Below are 27,617 nucleotides of genomic sequence, written 5' to 3'. Positions count from 1 at the left end.
AAAAACCCATCTGGCCTTCTTTCAGTTTTCCTTATTTCAATGAATAGTGCCATCATCTCTCAGTTACACAAGTAAGAAATATAGAATTTATTTTTAATACTCACCTCGTTCCCTCACTACCCACCTTGTAGTTTCTAGTCCCTATCCAGGCCTTATCACTTGTTTATCTCCTAAGTAAACCAGATCTCTTTACTTTATTGTACTTCTTCCACCACAACTTTAGGCCATACTGTCATCATCTCTTGTCTGGGCTCCTGCACCAGCCATTTTATCTAAGTAATTTCCAGTTCTTTTGCACAGTAATCAGGGAAAAATCCCCACTCTGTTCCTAGTTAATTACTACTCTCTTCAGATTTTACCTCCAGGAAACCTTCCCTAATCTCGACTACAAAAAAATTCCCAGTTATATTCCCCTTTGTTGTATTAATGCAGTTGTAAATTTATTTTTCTAGTTTGATGAATGTCTGATTCTCTCTCTAGACCCCATGAGGGCACAGATTATGTCTTTTCTTCCTCATCATAGGTACTTGATAAGTAAGTGAATAAATGAATTAAACAGTTCTGTAGGTTAATGACTGAGGTATAAAACTCAGTAATTAAAATATAAACGTATTTAAAATACAAAATGTTAAAATGTTATTTTGGTGGGTATCAGAGGTTTGAATTTCATTTTTAAATTATGAAATTTTGGGGGGAATTCATAAGACAGCACCCACAAGTGGTACTTAAGTGTTTGGAACAACAAAAAGTTTTTTAAAAACCAGAAGCAGGTAATTTTGATATATATGTTAAATATGAAATTTCTTTCTACAGAACCAAAAACACAGAAGTTGAGTAATAAGAAAGGAAGTAATACTGACACTCTTAGAAGAGTACTCTTAACACAAGCAAAGGTAACTATACTAAACATTTTTAAAGATCAGTGGAAGATCCAGTCTTATTCCTAGATTTCAGTTAGATAATTGATAACTATGTCTCAATTAAAAAATTTTTGTTACTTAAATTTTTGCATCATTATTTGCATATCTTTGAGACAACAAAAATTTGCCTTTTTTTAGTTTTTTTTTTTTTTTTTTTTTTTTTGCTGTTGGGATCTAAAAGATTCTTATATGTAAATACAAATATTACAGAGAAAGTGAATATGATAGCCAAAATGTGGATTATGAGGATACAAATACATTAACTGATTACTGGCAAAATCAGAACAATCCAATGACAGCAGAGCTCAAGTAAGTGATTTTTGATCCCACCAAAAATATATCCTTTTTCTTGGTTTATTACTTTTTTCTAAAATATAACCTTATTGATTTTTTAAAATTTATTTTACTAAGTAGCAAAAGAAAGCAACATTATTTACTACTGAAACTCTGGAAAGTCGCAGATGTCTTTATTCAAATACTAAAAATATGACAAAACTTAGAATTATATGGTTATATGAAAGAAGTATATATTGGACATGCATCCTTGGAAATATATGCTAGAAATCACTTATATATTGGCGACTTCTTATAAATGTCGTTAACTACATAAAATATATTTTAGTATTTCTTTGAGATTATAAAACTTTTTAAACTTTCATTTATAAAATAGTATTGAATTACAAGCTACATATATTAAAAAATACTGTATCAGTGTGTTGTGAACATAACACTTTGGGAGAAACAGTTAATAGATTTAGAAATCAGAAAAAAAAATTTTGTGAGGAAAGGAAAGATGCCATTTTTTTCTGAATCTTTGAAGATTATTTACATTGTCTTATTTAATTCATCTTTCAGACACATGTTGTATTAGGGTAAAATACAAATCAATATTTCAAATCTTTTTCAAACTTTAGCCAAAGTAGTTGGAAATATATTGATTGCTTGCTTGTCTTACTTTCAAGAAAGGTCAAGATAAATGTCCATGTGGTATAAATGTCAACTCCCTACAAAACTATTGTTTTCAGTATTGGGGGCTTCTGAACTGAGAGATAACATATGGTTTACTTATATTTCCACATATATCCAGTTCTGATATCTTTGTTAGCATGAAAATAACATTAATAAATACAGTTTCTCCTTGAATTTAGAGATGATATTAGTTTACCATTTATTACCAAACACATAAAGCATATTATGTGGGAATAAGTAATCAAAAGAAAAATGATTGCTCACGTATCTTTTTCTGGCTCTGTGTGTGTGTGTGTGTTTTTTTTTATAGAATCAATTTGCAGCAGTAAATACCCCACAGAAAGAAACTTCTCAGATTGATGGACCATCTTTAAACAATACTTACGGTTTCAAAGTCAGCATACAAAACTTACAGGAGGCAAAAGCTTTGCATGAGGTAAAACTGCAACAGTAAGGACACATACATTGTGTTCAATTTAACTCCTCTTTTATTCTATAAAACAAGTATGGAATTTTTTTAACGAGGAAGGAATATATTGAATTCTATCCTATTAATCTTCATCTTGTTCTCATTTTCTTACTATTTTGTATATTTACATGTTTATGTACAGTAGAGAAACTTAAAGAATTTAAGTTGCTGAGACTGCTTTGTGATTTCATATCTTTCACAAATCTCATAACTGAAATTCAGCTTATGGACATTAAAATAAGAAAAGATTTTTGGGAGGTGAAGGTGGGACGGTCCCTTGAGTTGAGGAGTTTAAGACTATCCTGGGCTACGTAGGAAGACCCTGTCTCTACCAAAAAATAAAAATAAAATTAGACACGCACCTATAGTCTCAGCTATTTGGGAGGCTGAGGTGGGAGGATCACTTGACCCTGGGAGTTCGAGGCTGCAGTGAGCTATGATTGCGCCACTACACTCCAGCCCAGGCTACAGACAGAGCAAGACTCTGTCTCTTTGGGGAGAAACAAAAAAAGACTGTATTTTGGGGATTATTATATTAAGATGTTATATCACATCTGAAATGTGATATTTACTTGTATTTTCTGTTTGATTGGCTCAGTGGATTAGAGCTTGCTACAAAAGAGGATAAATTCATTCATTCACATACTCTCTATATAACCCAGCTATCTTCACAGCACAGGCTGTCTGCCAAAGACTAGGACTTTGCAAAAATATACGTCAGCCACAGTATGCATTGGAAAGAATATGTGAATGGGTCACTATAAATTTATTTGTATGCAGAAAACAAACTCAAAGTACATATCTGACTGGCAGTAAGGTAGAAATCGGAGTATATTTTCATTGTTTACACCTGTGCTGTCATATGGTAGCCGCTACCAGCATGGATATTGAGAACTTAAAATTTGGCTTATACAACTGAAGAACTGAATTTTAAACTTTATTTAATTTTAATTTAGATTTTAAAACATAGTTGATTCAAAGTATGTTTGGAACAACTTAGGTATGTAATACTATTTTTTACTCTAAGTTTTATGAAATTAAGTATAGATCAAGTATTTCTGTAGAAAATTTAGCATGCACAGTGAGATGCTAGAAGGATAAAATACATACTGATTTCAAAGACTTCATGGAAAGAATAAAATATTTTATTAGTAATTTTTATGTTGATTATATGTTGAAAGAATAATATTTTAAATATATTGGATCAAAGTGTTTTTAAATTAATTTAACCTGTTTTTATTTTTTGAAATATGACTACTAGAAAACTTTAAGTTACTTGTGACTTTCATTATATTTCTGTTGGACAGTGCTAGTTTTATATAGTCATTTTATGTCTTTGCTCTTAAAGCAGAGGATTAGTAACCACCTTTAAGTTATAATTCAATTTTTAAGTGTAGTTTTTTTTCTCAAGTCAATTCTGTTGTAAACTGTTCTAGGGGTTAGATTAACATAAACAGGGAAAAATTTTTTTTTTTTTTTTTTTTTTTTTGAGGCGGAGTCTCGCTCTGTCCTCCAGGCTGGAGTGCAGTGGCGCGATCTCGGCTCACTGCAAGCTCCGCTTCCCAGGCTCACTCCATTCTCCTGCCTCAGCCTCCCAAGTAGCTGGGACTACAGGTGCCCGCCACCACGCCCGGCTAATTTTTTGTATTTTTAGTAGAGATGGAGTCTCACCGTGTTAGCCAGGATGGTCTCGATCTCCTGACCTCGTGATCCACCCACCTCGGCCTCCCAAAGTGCTGGGACTACAAGCGTGAGCCACCGCGCCTGGCCTGAGGGAAAAATTTTAATATTGTCCTCCTTTTTTCTTCAAATTTGAACTGAAAATTATGTTTTTTTAGAATTAGGTCGGAACATAGTCTCTTATTTATTCATTTGCACATTTTTCTCATTCAACAGCATCCATACATTTTCTGTTTTATACCTATGTCTATACTGGCCCCTGAAGCCTACATAAATTCAGTGATAAATTCAGTAATACATACCATCAAATGCACACTTGAGATTAGCAAATTTTTTAAAACTATTAAAAATATGTATTAAAGCAAATTTGATAGACTATAGCAAAAAGATGTGTTACATTTGATTATTCTCTTATTTGAAAAGTATACTTTTCTACATTTTCCTAGGTAACCCTGTTTCAGAACCAGGGGCCCTTTGGAAGTTAAAATCACTCAGGAGGTCTCACTAGTTGCTCTGACAGCTTCTTCCTCCAGTTAACAGGCTTTCCTCATCTCAAGGCACATTCCGAACTGCCGCCCGGTGGTTGAAACAGGAATAAACCAAAGAAAAACTCAACACTGTTCTCTTCCTTTCTCTAGGAAATTGTGCTTGTGGCATTTTCTCCCTGTTTCCATTACCCTAGGATAATCTCTCTTTCTTCTCACGTCAACACTCAGTGCAGAAGACAAGGGTTGTAATCTTTGTCCCCCTTTCTCACCTCCCTCTTGCCTAGCCACACTCACTAAATCTCTCAAGCCATGTCTTTATATAGTTTGCTTTAAAAAAAATACTCCCTAAGCACAGTAATGCATTTTGTTATCAAGGAATAGAAATGCAAATTTTGAGTGTGAAAATTTGATCTAGTAAACAAAAATCAACCTCTAAGACCATTTTAACCTAAAATTGTTTTCAGAGTCTTTATGTCTTTTCAGATGTTCACCCTTTTCTTTTTTTTGTTTGTTTGTTTGTTTGTTTGTTTGAAACATAGTCTCACTCTGTCACCCAGGCCGGAATGCAATGGCACGATCTCAGCTCACTTCAACCTCCACCTCCCAGGTTCAAGCAGTTCTCCTGCCTCAGCCTCCCTAGTAGCTGGGATTACAGGCATGTGTCACCACACCCGGCTAATTTTTGTATTTAGTGGAGACCGGGTTTCGCCTCATTGGCCAGGCTGGTCTCGAACTTCTGACCTCAGGTGATCCACCTGCCTCAGCCTCCCAAAGTGCTGGGATTACAGGCATAAGCCACCGTGCCCGGCCTCATATGTTCATCCCTTTCTGACGAAACTGGTTGTTTTGTTTTATTTGGGTTTGTGGGAGGGGTTTTCCATTAAAAAATTTTTTATTTACTAAATTAATGCATGCTTATTGTTAAAATTAAATTCTGAAGAGTATGCGTTTAAAAGTAAAAGTTTTTTCACTTAGCTCTCCATTTCATGTGGTTTGATTTTTTTTAATCCTAATATTTTAAAGTAGAAACAGCAGTATATGTTTCTGAGGAAAGTGGTAGATTTGTATTTGTTTTATTATTATTCCTTATACATGCATAATTGATGTTCTTTTTATTTTAAAAATTATTTAGTGGCCAGGCACAGTGGCTCACACCGGTAATCCTAGCACTTTGGGAGGTCGAGACAGGAGGATTGCTTGAAGCCAGGAGTTCGAGACCAGCCTGAGCAACAAGGCCCCATCTCTACAGAAAGTTTTATAAATTAGCCGGGCATGGTGATATGTACCTAGAGTCCCAGCTAGTAGGGAAACTGAAGTGAGTGGATCACTTGAGCCCAGGAGTTCAGGGCTGCAGTGAGCTATGATCACACCACTGCATTCCAGCCTGGGCAACAGAGAGAGACCCTGTCTCAAAAAAAAAAAAAAAATCGTTAACAAATTTACTAATGAGCATGTGCAACGGTACGTACCAAAAATAATCAGGACAAAAAAATTTGCAATGAAAAGTAAGCTTCCCTCCTACTTCTCCTACTTTAGGCTAGCAATTTCTTTCCCCCAAAGCAATAAGTATGTCTACATTTTTATGTCACTTTTCAGAAATTTTCTATGAATGTGCTTCCATTTTTTCATGTATAGAAGTTTGCTATATTTACTGGTTCCATTTATCAGTGTATTATAGTTTCTTTTTATATTAGGACGTGTAGATCTGCCTCATTCCCTTGAAAATTTTAAAGGTTACAGAATATTCCATTGTATGTATCCTTTATGGATACCACATAATTTATGTAACCTGTCCCCAACAGGTAAACTTCAGTTTTTTTCCGGTCTTTGCTATTATATTCTTGAGTAAACATCCTTGTGCGTATATTTTGTCTACATGTATATCTATCTCTAGGATAAATTTTCAGGGATAGGATTGCCACATCAATGAATTTTAATTTTCATAGAGATTTACCAAATTCTACTCCTGTTGCTAGTGAGAGACTTGAATTTACGTTTCTTCAACATTTTGCATGCAAGATAAATACAAAACACAAATCCTTTGTTAAATTTATATGATCTGAACAATTACCAATATTGTAACAGTAATCTGTTTTCCATTGCCAGGTACATGTACATGATAAAAAGATGAAGTATAATTCTATCTGTAATCATGAATTTAACCTATATTTTGTTTTTCTTACTCTGTATTGATTTTAGAAAGAAAACTAAGAATTACAGTTAAAAGTTTCTATTGGCATAGAAAAATAAGCATGAAAAGCAAATATTAACATTTTTTGCATTATATGTTAAAGAGAAAATGTGCATGGGTAAAAATCTGGCTGTTGTGTAGTTGATACCATAACAGTTCTTTTTTTTTTTTTTCCCAGGAAAAACTATAATTAAAAATCTACCTAGTGTATGCAAAAGTCTAAGTAGCCCTGAAGTAGTAGTGAATTAATTGGTAGGAAATTTAAATTTTAAAAAAGTTCTCTTTTTACTTTAAACTACAGGTAAAACCGTATAGTTTAGCTACCTACATGAAGAGTAAAACGTGACAGACTTTGGTTTCAATGTATAACCACTTGGACTAGTCATTCTCTTTCTCAAACAACAATTGAGAGATCCTGCATATATTTGAGAAAAATAGTCTAAATATTGTCATTGAGAAATTATGGCAAGAGCAGATTTTCTGAAATAACATCATGAATTGATTTAATCTAATCTTGGGAGTAAAAATCTTTTGTTTTAATCTGTGGAGTGCTGAGTTGTGACTTTGTCCTTTATGTCCATTTTTTCTGTAATCTTACATACATATTTCTCTAGAGCCTTAGTGAAACATACTTCTTTGAGCATGTCTTTAAAAAATGTTTTAAAAACATAATATTTATTTGCTTTTATAGATACAAAATCTTACCCTAATCAGTGTGGAGTTGCATGCTCGAACCAGACGAGACTTAGAACCGGATCCCGAATTTGACCCAATCTGTGCTCTGTTTTACTGCATCTCATCTGACGCTCCACTGCCAGATACAGAAAAAACAGAACTCACGGGTGTAATAGTGATTGATAAAGACAAGACAGTTTTCAGTCAAGGTATTGTCTGTTTTTATTAATGATATACCTGCCCACTCTAGGAAGAACCTTTTAATGAGGAATTCCTATGCTGAAGATCCAATCTAAGCAAGCCTGAGGACTCTTTTCTAAAATGTTTGCTGAGATAGGAGTAGAAGATTGTATATAACTTTGTCCTAGATGTATTATTCTTACTTGAATTAGTCAGAAGCAGCCAGGCACAGTGGTGCCTGCCTATAGTCCCAGCTACCTGGGAGGCTGGGCAACAGGATAGCTCGAGCCCAGGAGTTTGGGGCTGTAGTGCACTGTGATTGTGCCTATAAATAGACACTACACTCCAGCCTGGGTAACATAGCAAGACCCTATTTATTTATTTATTTTTAAGTTAGAAGCAGTGCAATATAAATATCTCAATATTTATAATTAGCTCATATAATTTGTTCTAAGTATTATTTTATAAAAATAATTATTACTGATACAGAGTCCACATTATTATGTATCCCTAGATTAGGTGCACAGTCTTCCTTATGTATGCATATGCAAGTATTTTCTTGCTGATAGGAGAGTTTATCTTACTACTATAAGTTAATGGTTCATAAGATACTGTTAAGATGTATTCTTACTTTGCTTATATCTCTTTATCTTTCTTTCTGAGTACATATACTTTTGATTCAGAGGTTCTTCATACAGAATGCCATGTAAGGCATTTTATAAAATACCTACTGTCCCTCTGCAGCTTTCAGTGGTCACCATTACAAGTGAATTCAGTCCACTGAGGAGGAAGTCTTAGCACAGAATACAACCATATTAAGAATTTGCAATTTATTCAGTGATGTGCTTGAGCTGACACATACCAGCTCACAGCCAGTTCTTGGATTTTCATGAATTTTTCAAACTAGTTGCTGTCGCTTTGGCAGTTGGATATCAGCCATAGGGTTGGGGAGGGGTCCTTACATCATGAAATAGGCCAGCACTACAAATTAAGGCTTTCTTTTTTTCCTGCAGAGTTGGTGGTTAAACATTTTCATCATACCAGAGATTAAAATGTGCTAAGTAAAGCTCTCCTGCTAGGAAGAGTAAAGACAGAAACAAAGTAATACAGGTTCTTCACAAGTGATATGTTATTTTCTTTTCTTTTCTTTTTTTTTTTTTTTTTTGAGATGGAGTCTTGCTCTGTTGCCCAGGTTGGAGTGCAGTGGCGTGATCTCAGCTCACTATAAGCTCCGCCTCATGGGTTCATGCCATTCTCCAGGTTCATGCCTTTCTCCTGCCTCAGCCTCCCGAGTAGCTGACTACAGGCGCCCACCACCACGCCCGGCTAATTTTTGTATTTTTTAGTAGAGACGGGGTTTCGCCATGTTAACTAGGATGGTCTTGATCTCCTGACCTCGTGATCTGCCCGCCTCAGCCTCCTAAAGTGCTGGGATTACAGGCTTGAGCCACTGTGCCCAGCCAGTGATATGTCATTTTCTAGGAAATTTTGTGAATGCAGTCTTTTCAGGAGAAAGCTGAAAATATAAAATTTGAATTTTCAGTTGTATATGAAACTAAAAAATCTTTTGAGAGTTTTTTAAAGACATTGGGTTAATTATGTTTTTACTTGGTGGGATGTTTTCTTAATTTGAAGTATTTCAGTAGTACAATTTTACTTAAAAGTAAGCTATAATATTACTTTTATATTATGAAGGTATATTATTACATAGTTATATATAATAGACATTTTGTTTATTTTTTAGATATCAGATATCAGACTCCATTACTTATTAGATCTGGAATTACAGGACTCGAAGTCACCTATGCTGCTGATGAGAAGGCACTTTTTCATGAAATTGCAAATATAATAAAGAGGTATTGTTTTGTATTATCTGATTTTTCCAGTTTTTATTCAGAGAGTCGTTTCATGCTATTGCAGATAATAGTGAAGACAAAAGTGAAGGTAGGAAGAAAACGAATCCCTTCCTATGGGCCTTGAAAGCAGAGTTACTCTTGGAAAAATTTTATATTCACTTCCCACCACCATCACTATTTTCATCAGACAAGATAGGAAAAGCAGTGTTCTGTTCTCAAGATTGAGGGGCCAGTGAAAGACAAATATTTGTTTAGCCTCTAACTTCCCAGGTGTTCTTGAGGTTTGTTTTTCTATAGTGCTGAAATAATGGAGAACTGTATAAAGTTCCATTGTATTATTCATTAACTAGGTTTCTCCCTTAGGAGCCAGCCACCATTTCAGTACCTTTTTTGTTTTGTTTTGTTTTGTTTTTTCTTTTTTAAAGTTTTCTGAGTTCTAAACAAGCCAGTCTCTTCAAAAACCTTTGGGATGCATTCTGCATATAAATTTATCTGTTAATAAATGTTGAACTGTCTATTACATACTCTTGTGCACAGAGCTCCTTAAAAATCTTCTTTTGACCATTTGGTAGTTGGTCCTCAGATTGATAGTAGAATCTTGTCCAAGTTTATGAAAAAAAAAATTTTAACAAAAATATTTTAATTTAAAAATAAAATCATTAAGTGGATCATTTGCATTTTCTCAAGAGTGTAACTCTTGGTAGCCATAGACTCTGTTATTAAATGCTTCACTTTGTAGAAACTTAAGGATTCTGCCCATTGCTAGGTTTAGGTTTTTAGATGTCTAAAGCAAGATAGAAAACACCCTTTGGATCCTGATGTACAGATAAAAGCTGTCCGTGAGCATGTTGGTATACTCACCCTTTTTTGTTTTGCTTATATAGTTGAACTTTATCCTATAAAAACTAAATCAGTATTCTACACGAAAGATTAAGATGATATTCTACAGACTTGTCATCAGATTGATTTCCAGATGAGTTAACGTAAACCATTCTGAGAATTAGAAAACCAAAACGTGTTTTCTACAAAACAAAATTAAATGACAGAGCATCAAAAATAGTATGCTACTACCCATGACTATGAAGGAAAAAAGAGTAAAGTATTTTTACTATTTATAGCACTGGTGACTAGATAGAGTCCCATCTATTTGAGTTTCGTCATTGTCAGTCCTACCTTTTATCTTCTCACAGAGGTTGTCATCAACATGTCAGATGCTTTCAGTATCCACACTTCTTTTATTTCTGCAAGCAACTCAGAAAAAGAAATATGTAAGAGTTTCAGTCAATACTATTTTGTGTACCAGCACATGTCCAGTAACATCCCTGGACTTACATGCTTGCCTTTTCCTTGTTAGGTATATTCCCAACGATAGGATTACCTACCAGCATCGAGAAATGTGTCAGTCATTTGCAAGTACAACTTTCTTAAATGTCCATAAAATGAAATGTACTAGTAATTAAGGAAAAAGGGGTAAACAAAACTGTCATAAAAAGGAAAATATTTAAATGTCAACTTTTCAATTCTATAGTGTTCTTTATATATTAGTCCAAGCAACCCTGCAAAAAGATTGATTATTTCATTCTTTCACCCTATTTGTTGTGTACTTACTCAACACAGCCTTTGGAGTCAGCCAGCCCTGTGTTTCTGTCTTGAATAAGTTGCTTAACTCTCTCAACTTTGTTTTCCTAATCTGTAAGATGGGTAGATAATGCACATAAAACTCTTAAACTCATGTCTGGTACATAGTACATAAATGTTAACTGTGTGTAAGGGGCAGTGCTAGGTATACTATAAAAACGAATAAAATATATCTTTATTTTCCCATTTTTAATACTTTCTCAAGTGGCAAACACAAAAAGTAATATAAAGTGATATTAAACAAGCAAAACTTAATCTATAATCTTGTCACAATCGTTTTCCTCTTTCTGTATTTCCTTGGACTATTTACTTTGCCCGGTCTCCCTAACTTAAATATAAACTATGATTCTTCCCTTTTCCTCTTCCCTAAATACTGTTACATTTATTTTACATCATATCCATTTAACCTCAGAATTCTTTTTCAAGATGATTCCTTCCCCTCCGTGCCCCTTGCCTCTACTGGAGTACCCTTATCTATCATGTATGTAGATGGTAGTGAGTTGCTTAAAATACTATGAGGCATCTTTTTTCTACCTAAGCAAATAAAACCATTTTCCTATTTCTTCTGCTTCTATTTTATCCACAGTTTTGGGTTGTGTTCACCACTAATCCCAACTACCCAACCTTGTTCTTTCTGTAACTTTCAGAAACCTGATAGAATGAATAAAACCCACTAGAAATTGAAGAACAAGTCATCAAGACCTTGTTATTGACTCCAAATGTTTTTAGAGAAGAAAAATGGAATCCTTTGGCTTTTGAACTTGAAAACAGGTGTTTTATCAGCTTTAAAAGAGTCTCTTAAGACTAAACAGCCTCCAGGTCAAAAAATAAATATATGTAATATATCTGAAAAATATGCCTGAAACAACTTTACAATTCTTCCAAAGGGACAAAATCTGTGAAATAAATCTAAGAAGAGAAGCACAGGCTAACTTTTTTCAGCAGTCATTTCTGAGCTGTAGCAGTTTATAAAAATAGACAACTTTTTAATTGAAACAGTTATTTTCAATGCATTATTTTTTGGAAAAAAGTGTACTTAGTCAGCTCCATTAGTTGCCACAACAGAACAAATAGCTGACTGGAATAAGTTCTTGCAATAACAAGATGTTGCATAAATGAGAACGATTCAGATGAAGAAATTAGAAGAACTGTAACGTTTAAAACAGAAGGGCTGTGTAATCATCTGGCATCCTCTTCATGTTGTAACTGTGTAACTATGTGATATATAACTATGTGATGTGTGATAGGTAACTATGTGATAGGCATTCCAGGAATCTTCCAAATTATTAAGATCAAGGTCAACTGTGGCCACATTGTAATGCCTGTTCTGAGCCACTCTGAGTACTTAGCAGACAACTGTGTGGGTTCTGTTGTGTGCGTATGAGAATTCTTCAGGTCTGCGACCCCTGGTGATCCTTAGAGCCACTTGATACTTCTGCCCCAATTCTCAAATGTAGCCATTCATTACACAGTTAGTTTTAAAGGGAGACACACTGGACAAGTAGATAGTCTATCTTTGGACTAAGAAGAGTTTAATGAAAGAGATGAAGGCAGTATCAAAGAGTTGGTTAAGGGTTTGGGTGTTATGTTGGAAGACTAAACAGAAAGAGTATTGGGATATTTCTCCTTCCTTGAGTGCCCTGGGATCTTTCTGGATATTCATGCCATTGTTGCTTATTGCCTTGCTTCAATAGCTGTTTATTAAATTAAGCCATTTTCTCAGAAATGTCAATCCTATTTATGTAGAGAAAAGCACATAAGTAATATGTTTAATATCTTTTTCTCCTAACAAGCTTGAAGACTGCTCAGCAAGTCTGTGGATAACAGTGGATCATGAACAGATCACCAGAAAATTAAAATTTTTACTACAGAATGTACTTTCATAGGGCCTTTAGGGAATAGGAAATTTGCAAGTATGCTGTTGCAGAAGTTTGAACCTAGTTCTTTTGACATCAGCCACTTAAATACTCCAGAATTAAAAATCAGAAAATATTTATTGTGACATTCCAGTTTTTATTGACTAGGTAAAAATGAAAGCCATTCAATACCCATTTTTAGAAGACAGCTATGGAATTATGATAAAACATTAACATATTGGTTCTAAAAGCAGATCTGGTGATCTGGTCATGATCCATTGTTATGCCAGACTTGCAGAGTAGCCATAGATAGCTTATATCAGTAAATTAATGTAGTCTAATACTGTAGACATTGGCTGAGGCTTAGGGTATTAAATGCTTTAAATTGGACAGGCTACACATCTCACAATTTAGTGTTTCATGAGTAGTTGTGTAAAACTCAGCGATTTCAATTTCTGTGATATTTCACTTGGCCTTTTGGCATTTATAAAGAACAAGATAATGCTACTAATTGATAGAGCTACTTACTGTAGTTTTGGCTCTCAAAACTTATAATTAGTTCCTCTCTCCCCCACACAATTTTCCACTCAAGATAAATTTTCATATTTATAACTAAACATTTCTCTGTGGTGGTCACAACATGGAGGTCCTAAGAGGAGCCACAAAGAGGCTCCTTCTGGATTAGACACAGGTTGTCGGTTCAGTTTTACCAGTGCAGCTCTGACCACAAGGAGCACATTTTTCTTCTAGATTCTGATGTTTACCTTCCCCACCTTAATCCCACCTCTATTAATATTTTATTCTTCCATTAAGTTGAATCACCATCCTTTTAAATTTAAAGGACAAACTTGTCATTACTTAGGCCTTATTTTGTATGAGAACCAAGTCATTACTAAAATTAAGTGAGAAAAAGAAGGCATTTTCATTTTTTTTTCTCAGCATTAAAACTTTAAGGGCGGTATAGATTACAAGGGTAGATAAGTGATGACAGGAATGACCTAGGGATCTTTTTCAAAATACCATACCCACATACACCCTCACACTTCACCTTCCCCTGCCCACATTATATTCTCACTTGTACCTTTACTCATATACTTCGGTGGTAATGGCCTGCCTTCCACCCCAATTTCCATCAGCCTCTTTTCCCACTTGTATCAAACAAATACACAGTCTAAGTAAAAACTCTGCTTACTTTACAAAAGTAGCGTCAAATTGCCTATAATCCCAGCACTTTGGGAGGCTGAGGCAGGCAGATCACTGGAGGTCAGGAATTTGAGACCAACCTGACCAACGTGGTGAAACCTCGGCTCTACTAAGCAGAGGTTGCAGTGAGCTAACATCATGCCACTGCAATCCAGCCTGGACAGCAGAGTGAGACTCCATCTCAAAAAAATAAAAGAAACAAAGTAGCTTCAAATCAAGTACTCTTAACCCTCCATCTCTTCCTGTATAAAAACTCTGTAGGTACCACTGTATCATCCCTTCTCAATCTGGGAACCATTAGAGAACACAGGTTTTTATTTTCATACCTTACATCATGAAGAAACAATTACTCTGGTTAAAGGTTCAAATGTATGGTACTTATATAACTTTTTAATTCCTGTTTTAGGTATGATCCTGATATTCTGCTAGGATATGAGATTCAGATGCATTCCTGGGGTTACCTCTTACAAAGGGCTGCCGCTTTAAGTGTTGACTTATGTCAGATGATCTCTCGGGTGCCAGGTCTGTATCATTGTGAATGTTTTGTCATTCAACTACAGAGCAAATTATAAAGGAAATAAAGATAAAATGTTAAAGGGTACTTACGTTCTAGCCCAATTTTTAAGTATTAAGTTGTGTAAGTTTTAGATACAGCATAACTCCATTGCAGAAAAAATTAAAAATAAAATAAAAATATTCTAGTCTCACTGCTATATGTACTGTTAGTATAGTTGTTGAGTTTTTTCCTTTCAGTCACTTTTCATATACATATGTAGTGGTTTTTAAATAATCATACCATATATTCCATTTTTATTATGCTTCCTTCATCTAGTGTCTTACCACACATATTTTTCTGCATTATGAAATAGTCTTCATAATTATTATGAGGCTACATAGCATTTCTTTGACTTGTACCATAATTTTATTGTGTGCCTGGCTCTGTTTTTTTTTTAATTCATTTTGTTGGTGAAGAAGGGCAGGATGGGTTGAGGAACACTAATAGTTAACTAATCATTGATTTTTATTTGGATATCAGGCTAAAAATATTGCAGAAATTTTGAAACCCATTCCCCAAAGTTTGATTCTGACTGGAAAAGGGAGTAATAATATTCATACCAAAATTATTTGTAGTTTATAATGCATTTTTTAAAACTAGGTTTTCTTTATAAACCTGGGATTTTTAATAAATTTGTTCCCAAGGGTTCCCACAAGTCTAACTAAAACAAAGTAGTGTATACTTGGGAAAAGTTAAAGCTGGAAGATTCCAGGACAGTAAAGTTTTTTAACTTTGCAAAAAATTGGAATAAAAAGATCAGGTGCGGTGACTCACACCTGTAATCCCAACACTTTGGGAGCCCAAGATGGGAGACTTGCTTGAGCCCTGGAGTTCCAAAGTAGCCCAGGTAACAAAGTGAGACCCCATTTCTACCAAAAAAAAAAAAAAAAAAAGGGTGTGATAGCATGTGCCTGTAGTCCCAGCTACTCAGGAGACTGAGGTGAGGCAATCTCTTGAGCCCAGGAGTTCAAGGCTGCAGTGAGCTATGATCGCACCACTGCACCCAAGCTTGGGCAATAGAACAAGACAAAAAGGGAGCGGGGGACAGAGATGCTTTAAGTTTAGCTTTTCATTGCATGAATTTTTGTGTAGCTTGTGTGTCCTTTGCATGATAGGAATAGTGGTATATCTTTTTTTTTCAACATCTTTTTTGGGATAGGTTTTAAATATCCTTGCCTCAATTTATTCATCTGTAAAATAGGGACAATAGAACTTATTTCATAGGGTGATTTTGAGGAACTTAAAACAGTACCAGAGTATATGTTTTATTGTTTGCTAAATGAAAAACAAACTTTTAAACATTATCTCTTTAAAATAAAGAGAATTGGGTGGTTGTACATGGTCTTTTGATTCAGGTAATCCTAGTTTAGAATACTAGTTTTCTTACTGTAAGATCTTGGGCAAGATATAACATTTCTGAGTAGAATTTTCTGTAATACAAAATGAAAATTTTACTAACTTTTTAAGTGATTGTGTTAAAGGAAGTAATGTTTGTATTAAAATAAATGATGTTGGCAAAATTCTTAGAACATAATAAATATTCAATATGGCAAATATTTTTATTATTCTGGAACCTTTAATCATCAACATTCACATACACCTAGTGTTATATAGGAGAGACACATTTTAATTTATATTCTAGGTAAAATTCACCTCCTAAGAAACTAGACTCAGAACTCTATTTGCTATGAGGAACTCTTCATCTAGTTCTCCATAGGCATTCAAGAGAATTTCATCCTGAATATGAACATGATGTCAACAAATTTTCAGAGAATCGTTTAGGTTAAAAATTGAACTGATTTTTTCTCCAAGAAATTATCAGATTAACTATGGACCTTTCTCATGCTAAAACCAAGCAAATGTTAGCATTAGGTGTTTATAAAGGTAGCGTCAGGCAAGGCATGATGCACCTGTAGTCCCAGCTGTTCGAGCAGCTGAGGCAGGCGGATTGCTTGTGGCCAGGAGTTTGAGGCTGCAGTGTGCTATGATTGCACCTGTAGCTAGCCACTGCACTTAACCTGGCAACATAGTGAGTTGTCTCTTTTAAAAAATGAAGAAAAAAGGTAGTGCCAAAAATTACTAAATTTAAAGAAAAAAGTGTTTCTTATTTAAATATAGAAAGAAGGAGGGAGGGAGAGACTTCAGGTAAACAAAATTTTTTCATACATTGTGAATTATATGTCATCTTTAATATTCATCCTTAATGTTTATTCTCATTTTCCTTGGCATAATTTTATTGAAAGTTGTTTTCTGTGAGCCCTGATACAATCTGTTTTCATTTCTATAGATGACAAAATTGAGAACAGATTTGCAGCTGAAAGAGATGAGTATGGATCATATACAATGAGTGAGATAAATATTGTTGGCCGAATTACACTAAATCTTTGGAGAATCATGAGAAATGAGGTAGGTGATTTATCCAAAATGTTGTTTGGAAATAAGATATTCGGTCAATATAATGATTTAATCATTATAGAGTATTAGTAAGATTTACTATATAGCTTATGCGTTTGTCAATTACCATTATACTTAAGTAGAGTTAAAGTAGTACTTTCTAAAATGCAAAACTACAGAGGTATTAGACTTTAATGTTTCAGGTGAGTTTTATTTTTTTTTCTTTGTGTCTGAGGTAGCAATAATTAGAAAGGTCTAAACTATAATAAAATATTGGGGCCAGGCACGGTGCTCACACCTGTAATCTCAGCACTTTGGGAGGCCCAGGCAGGGACATCCCTTGAGCTCAGGAGTTCCAGACCAGCCTGAGCAATATGGCAAAACCCTGTCTCTACAAATAATAGCTAAAAAAATTAGCTGGATGTGGAGGCACATGCCTATGGTCCCAGCTACTTGGGAGGCTGAGGTGGGAGAACCATTTGAGTTCAGGCAGCTAAGATTGCAGTGAGCCGTGATCATGCCACTGCACTCAAGCCTGGGTGACAGATCGAGACCCTGTCTCAAAATAAAATAAAATATTGTGTTGTACACGTTGAATATTGTCTAATTTCACCGTTTTGTTTTTTTTTTTCACTTAAATCATTTTTGCACTTAAAGCTGGATGAATTCAGCTTGGCCTCGTTGATTTATTATAGTAAGAAAAATTTAGTCGAGAAATAGGAAGGAGCTTCTCAAACGAACTATATTTAAATACTGGGTCAGATTAATAAGATAAATTAAAGAGACAGTACTTTGAAATAGTTAATAATTAAGGCTTTGGGGGCTCAGATAAGGATTTTTAGTAGAGTAATTTCAATGAACTATCACATTAATTTGCATTCACTTAAAAAAGGAATTATTTCACACAAAAAAAGTAAGATCATGGAATTTTCCTGGATAATATTTGCATCCTTGAAGTTACCCAATTTCTCTTATTTGAAATGTAAAAAGCCATACATGGTGGCTCACACCTATAATCCCAACTCTTTGGGAGGCCAAGGCAGGAGGGGTTAGCTTGAGGCCAGGTGTTCAATCAAGACCATCCTGGGTAACATAGCGAGACCTTGTCTCTATTAAAAATAAAAAATAAACAATTAGATTGGGCACGGTGGCTCATACCTGTAATCCTAGCACTTTGGGAGGCCAAGTAGGGTGGATCACTTGAGCCCAGGATTTGAGACTAGGCTGGGCAACATAGCAAAACCCCATCTTTACCAAAAAATACAAGTTAGCCATGTATGGTAGCATGTGCCTAGTGTGTAGCCAGGCAACAGCTACTTGGAAGGCTGAGGTGGGAGGATCACTTGATCCTGAGAGCCAATGGCACACACATAAAGTCCCAGCTTATCAGGAGACTCAGCCAGGAGGACCTTTTGAGGCCAGGAATTCAAGGCTGCAGTACACTGTAATATTATACCTCAGAGGCAGCGTTGCAGTGAACTGAGATTACACCACCACACTTCAGCCTGGGCGACAGAGCTAGAGCCTATCTCAAAAAAGACAAAACAGAAACAAAGATGCCTAGTATAAATTGGTCTATTCTTAGACTTTGGACTTTGGATAGTATCAACTAAAATGTTTATATTTCAAAGAAAGCTAATTCTACAATTGCTTCTGCTCTTTGAAATTACTTTCTCATTAGACACTTTCTATTATATACTTATTATTCACTATTGTCTTCTTAGCTCTTTGGATTTATATAAAACATTTGACTTTCTAAGCTGCCGTATGCAATATACAACATGATTCTGCTTGAGAATAATTTTATCTTGTTGTGTTGTTCTTAAAGTAATAAGAGTGTTAAGTCCCCAATGATTTAAAGTAATTTCTAGTGATACAGCACAGGATATAGGAGATACAGAGATTGTAATGTATTTGGTGTGTATATTTCATTATGTGTGTATATATATATTTTTTTAATTTGATTTGTTTTTGAGATGGAGTCTCGCTTTGTCACCCAGGGTGGAGTGCAGTGGTACAGTCTCGGCTCACTACAACCTCCGCCTCCCGGGTTCAAGCAATTCTCCTGTCTCAGCCTCCCGAGTAGCTAGAATTACAGGTGCCTGAACCACACCTGGCTAATTTTTGTATTTTTAGTAGAGACGGGGTTTTTCCTTGTTGGCCAGCCTGGTCACAAACTCCTGACTTCAAGTGATCCGCCCACCTTGGCCTCCCAAAATGCTGGGATTACGGGTGTGAGCCACTGCCCCGGCCTCACTATGTATTTTAATCTATAGTCTGATATTGCTTGAGATGAACACATACTTTAAGTGTATAAACACAAAAGTAAATTATTGAATCCTAGTTTCAGGGGTCTTTTCATCCCTGTATATCCGCTAGTAGCTTAAAATCGGAAATTAGAGAACATATATTTTTTTCAAAGTTTAGGGCCTTGTCTAGTCCTCACTGAAAATTCAGGGTCAAATGTTTTCTTATTTAGGATGAATATATAATATCTCTGATCTTTATACAAATGTGGGAAACAACTATAAGAAAGTTATGAGCTGGATAATTTACCTGTTTTATAAAATTTGGAACTGGGTACAGTGGCACACACATATAGTCCCAGCTACTTAGGAGACTCACGTGGGAGGACGTTTTGGGATCAGGAATTCAAGGCTGTAGTGTACTATTTATTATGCCTGTGAATAGCCACTGTACTCTAGCCTGGGAGCTAAAGCAGGACCCCATCTCTTAAAATAATAGTAATAATAAATTTTGTTTGTTTTTTTTTGTTTGTTTTTTTTTTTTTTTTTGAGACGGAGTCTCGCTCTGTAGCCCAGGCTGGAGTGCAGTGGCCGGATCTCAGCTCACTGCAAGCTCCGCCTCCCGGGTTCACGCCATTCTCCGGCCTCAGCCTCCCGAGTAGCTGGGACTACAGGCGCCCGCCACCTCGCCCGGCTATTTTTTGTATTTCTTAGTAGAGACGGGGTTTCACCGTGTTAGCCAGGATGGTCTCGATCTCCTGACCTCGTGATCCGCCCATCTCGGCCTCCCAAAGTGCTGGGATTACAGGCTTGAGCCACCGCGCCCGGCCTGTTTGTTTTTTAATATACAGGTACTAGATTTATTTTTCCTGCTTTACTTTGAACATAGAACTCCTGCAGTTTCCTTATGGACTTTGAATTTGTAGTGACAAAACAAAATACCTCTTAAATAGTAATCTTTATTAGATATTTGTTGACTGCTTAAATGACAATAAATGGCTCTTCCCCAGACAATTACATTTAGAGGCCTTCTGGATATCAACTCAATCTAGGCTTTTCAAGAATTTGCCAAGTGGATTGGAAACAGACTTGATTCAATTCAACAAATATTTACTGATTGCCATCTCTAGTGCACTGGTTGAAGGGCCTGGGTTTAGATGAAGTAAGAGTATAGTAACAGACAGGAAGGCAGAATATATGGGTATGGATGTTGGTAGGTAGAGATATGGCAGTGAGAATCTGTGGAAGTTCTCTTGTGATTCATTTTCTCAGTAGAATAGCAGTTACTGTTCTTAGCTGAAACTGAGAATTGTGGAGAGGCTTTTGGGGTTTGAGAAAAGAGAAGTTTGAAATGGTTATTAGGAGAATTTGAGAGAAAATATAAACACTGGGCCACATTAAGAGTCTATTTGATATTTGGGTTAGGAAATTAAAGTGATATACCCACCAGCTATGTTTAAATTCACAGATTCAAGTTAGATTTGACCATCACTCACAAATGGTTATGGATTTACTTAAAAAAAATAAAAAGCAGCAGCAGCAGGAGAGGGACAAGGGAATGAATGGTACATGCAGGGGAATGATTACCATGATTGACTATGAAATTTAAACTAAATAAGGAGCAGAGAGGTCAGAGCACCAAGGGGAGTAAGCTGGAAGCACAGGAGATGATGGTCAGAGAATGGGATGCATGAGATTTTGGAGGGAGTACACCTGTTGATATAGATCCTGGGGTATGATTATGGAAGTGGGTAGCTTAGGTAGAATGGAGGACAAAATCATTAGAGAAGAGGAGTTCGAGGAGTCAAGGAGTATCTTTGTTTTCTTCCCACATAATTGTTACACTTACTGCATATAAAATAACAGCGGTCTTTTTCCTTTAAAATTCAAATAGATATAGTGCCATTCACCTCTGGAATGTAGTACGGCAGAGGAGAAATCTAAGGTCCAGCTAATTATATCTTTGATTATTGCTCCTGTCTCCGTATTAAGCTTTCCTTTAGGAACCTAATTATATATTAACATTCTGTTCTCTGTTCCCCGTATCTTCCCTCTTCTCATTTTCATCTTTTCATTCTCTTTATCTGCATGTTGAGACATTTCCATATTCCTAACTTGACTTTTAGTAGAACTATTCTGCTATTATCTTCTTTCAATGTGGGTTTTTTCATTCTGTTAGTGATTTTATAATCCTTCCTCATTTAATCTTGTGGCATTTTCCTCATTCTATTACGCTCTACCTTTTTACAACCTATGAGGGGCATCTGTGTATGTGTATACATACACGAGTACATGCACACACTGTGAAGTATGCTGCATTGTACTGCCATTGTTCTGAAGATTGACAGAAATTGTAGATAAAGTAAGACCAATTTGGGTCACTGCACTGAGATAAGATTAACATTCAGTCCCTATTTTGTACCTCCTGGATCACAGGAGTGGAAAAGAAAGTAATTTAAAATTGTAATATACAATTGTGAAGTGCTGTTTGAACTATTTCTCAGAATCCCAAATTGACCTGAGAATGGAGACCACTGGTTTCTTAATTTCCATTTTGCATTGAAATACCTGCCATTGTCTAGATTGCTTTTGTCTTGTAGATATTTCAGAGAAATCATCTAGCTGAAAGTACATATTTATTAATTTGGGCCCTTTTGCAGGATCTTTTACCCATTTACACAGCTTTCACTTATATATTTTGAAGATGGGGAGACATTTCTGACATTTTAATATTTTGCTTTTGGAATGAAATTGAGTGTCTCTATAATAATGCCTGTGTAGTGGGGTCTAGTAACGTAATTATTGGGAGGAGAATGCCTGCCTTTAACTAGATAACTTATCCTCAAATCTGTGGAATCCCATTAATCAGCATGTCATCAAGAACCAAAAAGTAAGTATGGAAAGAACAAAAAATTAATTTGCTTGACAATGCTTCTGTCTATATGCATATTATCATAGAGTATAAAAATGGTAAGAACTAGGATCTCTTAAAATAAGTCTTATATGACCAAGTTGAATCTCATCAGGTCTGTTTTCTCTAATTAATTTTCCAATTTGTTATGAACATTTCTGTCCAGTAGGCTCTACATAGTTTTGAATTATGATTCAGTTATACCACACATCAATTTTACAAGTAGCTTTAATATCTACTATGAAAAGGTTAAAGTGATATTGGTATCTTTTAGAACAAAATTTGCTACATAAACATAAGCATTATTATAATGATGTCTTTCCTTTTTGTTTTAGGTGGCTCTAACTAATTACACCTTTGAAAATGTGAGCTTTCATGTTCTTCATCAGCGTTTTCCCCTCTTTACCTTTCGAGTCTTGTCAGATTGGTTTGATAACAAGACAGATCTCTACAGGTACTGTTTTATAACTCTGAAGAAGATAATATAAAATCATCATTGAGATGTAATTTATATGTAATAAAATACACACATTTAAAGTGTATTGTTCAGGCCGGTTGTGGTGGCTTACACCTGTAATCCTAGGACGTTGGGAGGCCGAGGCGGGCATATCACCTGACGTCAGGGGTTCGAGACCAGCCTGGTCAACATGGCAAAACCGCGTCTCTACTAAAAATACAAAAATTGGCCAGGTGTGGTGATGCATGCCTGTAATCCCAGCTACTCAGGAGGCTAAGGTAGGAGAATCACTTGAACCTGGGAGGCAGAGGTTGCAGTGAGCCGAGATCGTGCCTCTGCACTCCAGCCTGGGCAACAGAGTGAGACTCGTCTCAAAAAATATATAAATAAATGAAGTGTATTGTTCAATGACTTTGAAAAATGCATTTATCTTGTAATCATTACTCCAGTCAAGATAAGGAGCATATCGGACACCCAGAAGATTCCCTAATCATCTAGATAATTACTAATTGGATTTCTATTACTCTAGATTAGTTTTGCCAATTCTAGAACTTCATATTAATGGAAATATTCATAATCAACCTTGGCTTTGAAGAAACTCAGAAAACATACTGTTTTCTGGGATTTACCCTGTTGCATAGTTTGTTCATTCTTATTGTTAGATAGTATTCAATTATATGAATAGAACTTACCCATTCACCTGTTGATGGACATTTGGGTTGTTTCTAGTTTGAGGCTATTATGAATAAAACTGCAATAAATATCTGCATAATGTCTTCGTGTGAACATACATTTTCATATCTCTTAGGAGTAGAATTGCTGGGTCATATGGCTATTGTGTGTTAATATTTTAAGAAAATCTGTTTTCTTTAGCAAGTCTGTCAGCAAAAATTATCTCAGCCCTTGTTTATATGAAAATGTCTTTATTTCACCCTTATTTTTGAAGGATAATTTCTCAGTCTCAGTTGCGTTTTTTTCTTTCACCACTCTAAAGATTTTGTTCCCTTTTCTTCCAGCCTCTCTTTTTGCTGATAAGAAGTCAACAGTTATTCTCATTTTTCTAGTATTTGTGATTCATTTTCTTTCCAAAGTCAGATTTAATGAGTGGTTGACCGATGTTGCTTATGACTCTCTGCAAGGTTTATAGTGGAGGCAGGGGGAGTTTCTCAGTTCTCCTGTCTGACCTCAGTCTTTGGTTCTCCCTGTTCTTCTGGGGTTTGCTCAGCACTCCTGCTCTTCCCACAGTGGCAATAGACCTCTGCTTTGTACCACTGCCAGGTCCTGGGCCCAAGTAAACTTCCTGACCCTCCCCCTGGGGCAGATAGCATTTTCTTCTACTCCTTTCTCAATGATACTATTCCTTTGCCTGGAATCTAGGACAGGAAGTTTTCCTGCCACTTTTCCAGTTGCTTTTTATTTAGTTCAAAGCCTATGGTTGGAACAGGTAAGTATACCAGGCCCAAGGTGTTCCTAAGCTTCTCCAACTTGATGTGGGATTCAATCTCCAAACTCTGTCGTCTGTACATATTCTCAGTATTTGGTTTTAAGTTTTATCTAGAGTAGGCCTTTCTGTAGGGCAAAGGCGTCTGTTTTTTCTAGGCTCACAACTGAATGCCAGGGTTGTTAACAAGAGGGTGATGAGGTCTCCACTCTGGCATTGGTGAGCTTCCAACCCCAGCACTATCTGACCATTTCTGCCCACACTTAACCCCCAGTGAGCTGCTCTCTATTCAGCCTCATGTGGTTTCATCCTGCTGGTTTTCAGGACAGCCTTGAGCTGTCACTCACAGGGAATCCACCTGTACTTCTGACCCCCCAACTCCTACCACTTGCACAACTCCCTTTCTCTCTCATACTCCATCCCACAGACTCCACCTGTGAGCTGCCTAAATGAACTCTGAGCTCTTCATCTTTGGCTTAGTAGGACAGCCTTGCTCTGTGTAGACTCTGGCACACTGCACTGTATCTAGGAAAAGTCCTGAAATTAATGTGTCTGATTTTTTAAATGAATCAACTGTACTTACTGAATTGTAAGGCTGTGTGGTGGTGAGGATGGAAAAAGTATATCTTTGAAAACAGCTTGGTAATATCTGGGGAAACTGCTTCCTGAGCATGTCATCGCATATTCCAATCCCTTTTGAGGAATCTCAGAGAAGTGAAGTGAAGTAACAGAGAGCACTTAGCTTCTATCAGAGCCTTATAGAAATAGAAGCTGAGAAGTTGGCCAAGTGCGGTGGCTCACACCTGTAATTTCAGCGCTTTGGGATGCTGAGGTGGGTGGATCACCTGAGGTCAGGAGTTGGAGACCAGTCTGGCCAACATGGTGAAACTGCATCTCTACTAAAAATACAAAAAATTAGCCGGGCACACCTGTAATCCCAGCTACTCCGGAGGCCGAGGCATGAAAATCACTTGAACCCGGGAGCAGGAGTCAGAGGTTGCAGTGAGCTAAGATCACGCCACTGCACTCCAGTCTAGGTGACACAGCAAGACTCCATCTCAAAAAAAAAAAAAAAAAAAAAAAAGCTGAGGAGAAGTTATACACCAATAAATAAAACTTGATATTTAACTTAACATTGAAAACTATATTCAGTGGTTTGTTTATGAGCCCCGGAGTCTCTAAATGCATGTTTTACCACATTTAATTAGGTATTATCTAGGATGATAACTTTTTGGCAAGTGAACTAGAGAACTGGAACTAACATTGTATAGAAGGGACTTAGACTAGACATTATACCATTTATGTCAAATGGATTATGTTATACGAAGAGACCATGCACTCTTTCTTTGAATAGTCTTGGAAATATCAGACAACTTCATCCTTAAATTTAAGTGAATACTAACTTAAATTTAAATGAATACATATTAACTTTAAGTGAATACAAAAAAGTAAGTATCACTTACTTTTTTGGTAAGTATGGTAACCCCTTTTGATTTGTATTTGCTTTCTACAGTGTTTTAAGGACATACATATATATTGTAAATCGACTTAGAATGAGAAGAACTTGCTAGTCAAGGATTTTTTTGTGTTAAAGCTGTAAAACACAAAGGTACCCTAATTTTTTTTTAATAAACCCAGATTTTGGTCTCCTGGAAGCCCCTGATTTATGTGAATGAGTTATTTTCCCAACATTTTATTGTTTCGAGCTTAGAACACATTTTTTCATAAAATAATGTCTTGTGATTAGATTCCCAAGCCAGCCTATAAAACTTTTCCTAATCTCTAATATTACTAATCTAGATAATTCCTAATACCAGCATGATTTTATCTGTCATCCATGGAATAGTTATTAAATACTATTCCAGTTTCTGAGCTAAGAGGTATGTCCTGGGAGCAGAGTTGTGTAGCTGAAGAAGATAATATAAGAAATTTTATTTTCTATTTGCTGTATATAGAGTCAGTCCACAGAAAAACTTCAGAATAAGTGAATTTTGTACTCGGGATTCTCCTGTCTCCTTTTTTGTCACCTTCTCCCCAGATGAACTATCTTGAAAAGTACCCATGCCTTCAGAATGCTCTAAGTTCACATTTCAGCACTACCCAGGCCTATCTTGAGTAGCATGTGCTTTATAATTATGCTTCCCTTCCTCCTTTCCAGATCAAAACTTGTATTTATTACCCTTAAGTTTCACAAAGCATTAAGAGGATGGCATAATTCTTTAACAACAATTTTAAAAACTAACAAGAGTCTTATCTTGTCCTTTAACCATAAGTAAAGGCCGCAATTACTCTTTCTCTTTTGTGTTACATGGTTAGTGAGATAGGACCCGAAAGTAGAAATGATGATGATCTTATTTCAGAAAGATCACTGTTTTAAATTTAAAAGTCTACTTTTTAAATGCATTTTTAAAAAAATTAGCCATTCAAAATATTTTTTATGTTCATGCCTATAGGTCAGCAGATTTAGATCAGAAAACAGCAGTTGTTACCTGCTAGATAAATTATACAAGCTAAAATGTCCCTTGTTAAATTAACCTTTAGTTATGAAAGATAAGATGCATCTAATTTGTGTATATTACTTGGTTACCAGTCAGTAGAAAGGAATACATTTAGTGAAATGCTTATTTCACCAAATAGTGAATGCTTATTCATTTCACAAAATGGTCTACCATTTTTGTTAGTGAGGAAATGAGTAATTTGCTGTGGTGATAGAAATGGAATAAGATAGTTACTCATTTGTAATGTATTATCTTGTTTTCTTTTCATCATGTTTTCATTTACTTGACCAAAATCTCAGTTTCTAGTATACAAGGTTTGTAAACTAGGACAGATTAGGCTTACAGTAATCCTCAGTTCTCTTATCTATAATAGAGAGATGTTAATATATTCTACCTCATGGAGTGAAGTAAGAATTAAATGAGATAGTATGAGTCTTGAACACACAGAAGTCTGTCAATAAATGTTAATTGGTACGTCTTTCTTTTCAGGATAGAGAATTAGATTCTGAATGAAATGAGGAAATAGTAATTACCATAATTATAATAATAGCTGCAAAGGTTATTAAGTTGTTGCTTTTGCCTAACACCTTACAACAACCTTATTATTACCACTGTTTCACACATACTGAAACTGAGAGCTAGAGAGTTAAATGATTTGCCTAGGGTCACATAGTAGCTTGCAACAGAGCCACAATTTGAACCTAGGACTATCTCACTCCAGAGTCTGCTGTCAACCAATGTGTGAAAATCTCTTAGATTGTATTCTTCAAAATGTGAAATAAACCATTTCCACTTAAAAAAAAAAAGTTATATATAGTATAGTAAAAATATTTCTTTTGAAATATACTATTATACCCATTTATTTAAGTTCTAATAGACTATACTGCCTCAAAAAATGGCCTCGATCTTAGTCAAATAACTTAAATCAGGAGCCTTTATAGATTCAGTTTAATTAGTTTTGTATACAAAGTATTTAGACTTACTTTCAC

At 35.6% G+C, this 27,617-nt stretch overlaps 1 protein-coding gene across 3 annotated transcripts in view; it reads left to right on the top strand.

Moving 5' to 3' along the window:
- Window positions 1-27,617, top strand: part of REV3L (REV3 like, DNA directed polymerase zeta catalytic subunit) — a 190,998-nt gene that overhangs the window by 121,030 nt on the left and 42,351 nt on the right. For all 3 annotated transcript variants that reach the window (XM_025381340.1, XM_025381341.1, XM_025381342.1), the window contains 7 exons: window positions 814-893; window positions 2,200-2,325; window positions 7,409-7,601; window positions 9,317-9,428; window positions 14,532-14,647; window positions 16,969-17,087; window positions 22,568-22,686. In XM_025381340.1, the coding sequence (XP_025237125.1) occupies window positions 814-893; window positions 2,200-2,325; window positions 7,409-7,601; window positions 9,317-9,428; window positions 14,532-14,647; window positions 16,969-17,087; window positions 22,568-22,686 (865 nt within the window). The remainder of the gene's footprint in view (window positions 1-813; window positions 894-2,199; window positions 2,326-7,408; window positions 7,602-9,316; window positions 9,429-14,531; window positions 14,648-16,968; window positions 17,088-22,567; window positions 22,687-27,617) is intronic.

Source organism: Theropithecus gelada, chromosome 4 (genome assembly GCF_003255815.1).
Source record: "Theropithecus gelada isolate Dixy chromosome 4, Tgel_1.0, whole genome shotgun sequence".
NCBI lineage: Eukaryota > Metazoa > Chordata > Mammalia > Primates > Cercopithecidae > Theropithecus > Theropithecus gelada.
The sequence above is the reverse complement of the archived record's forward strand: the minus strand, read 5'-3'. Positions and strand labels throughout refer to the sequence as shown.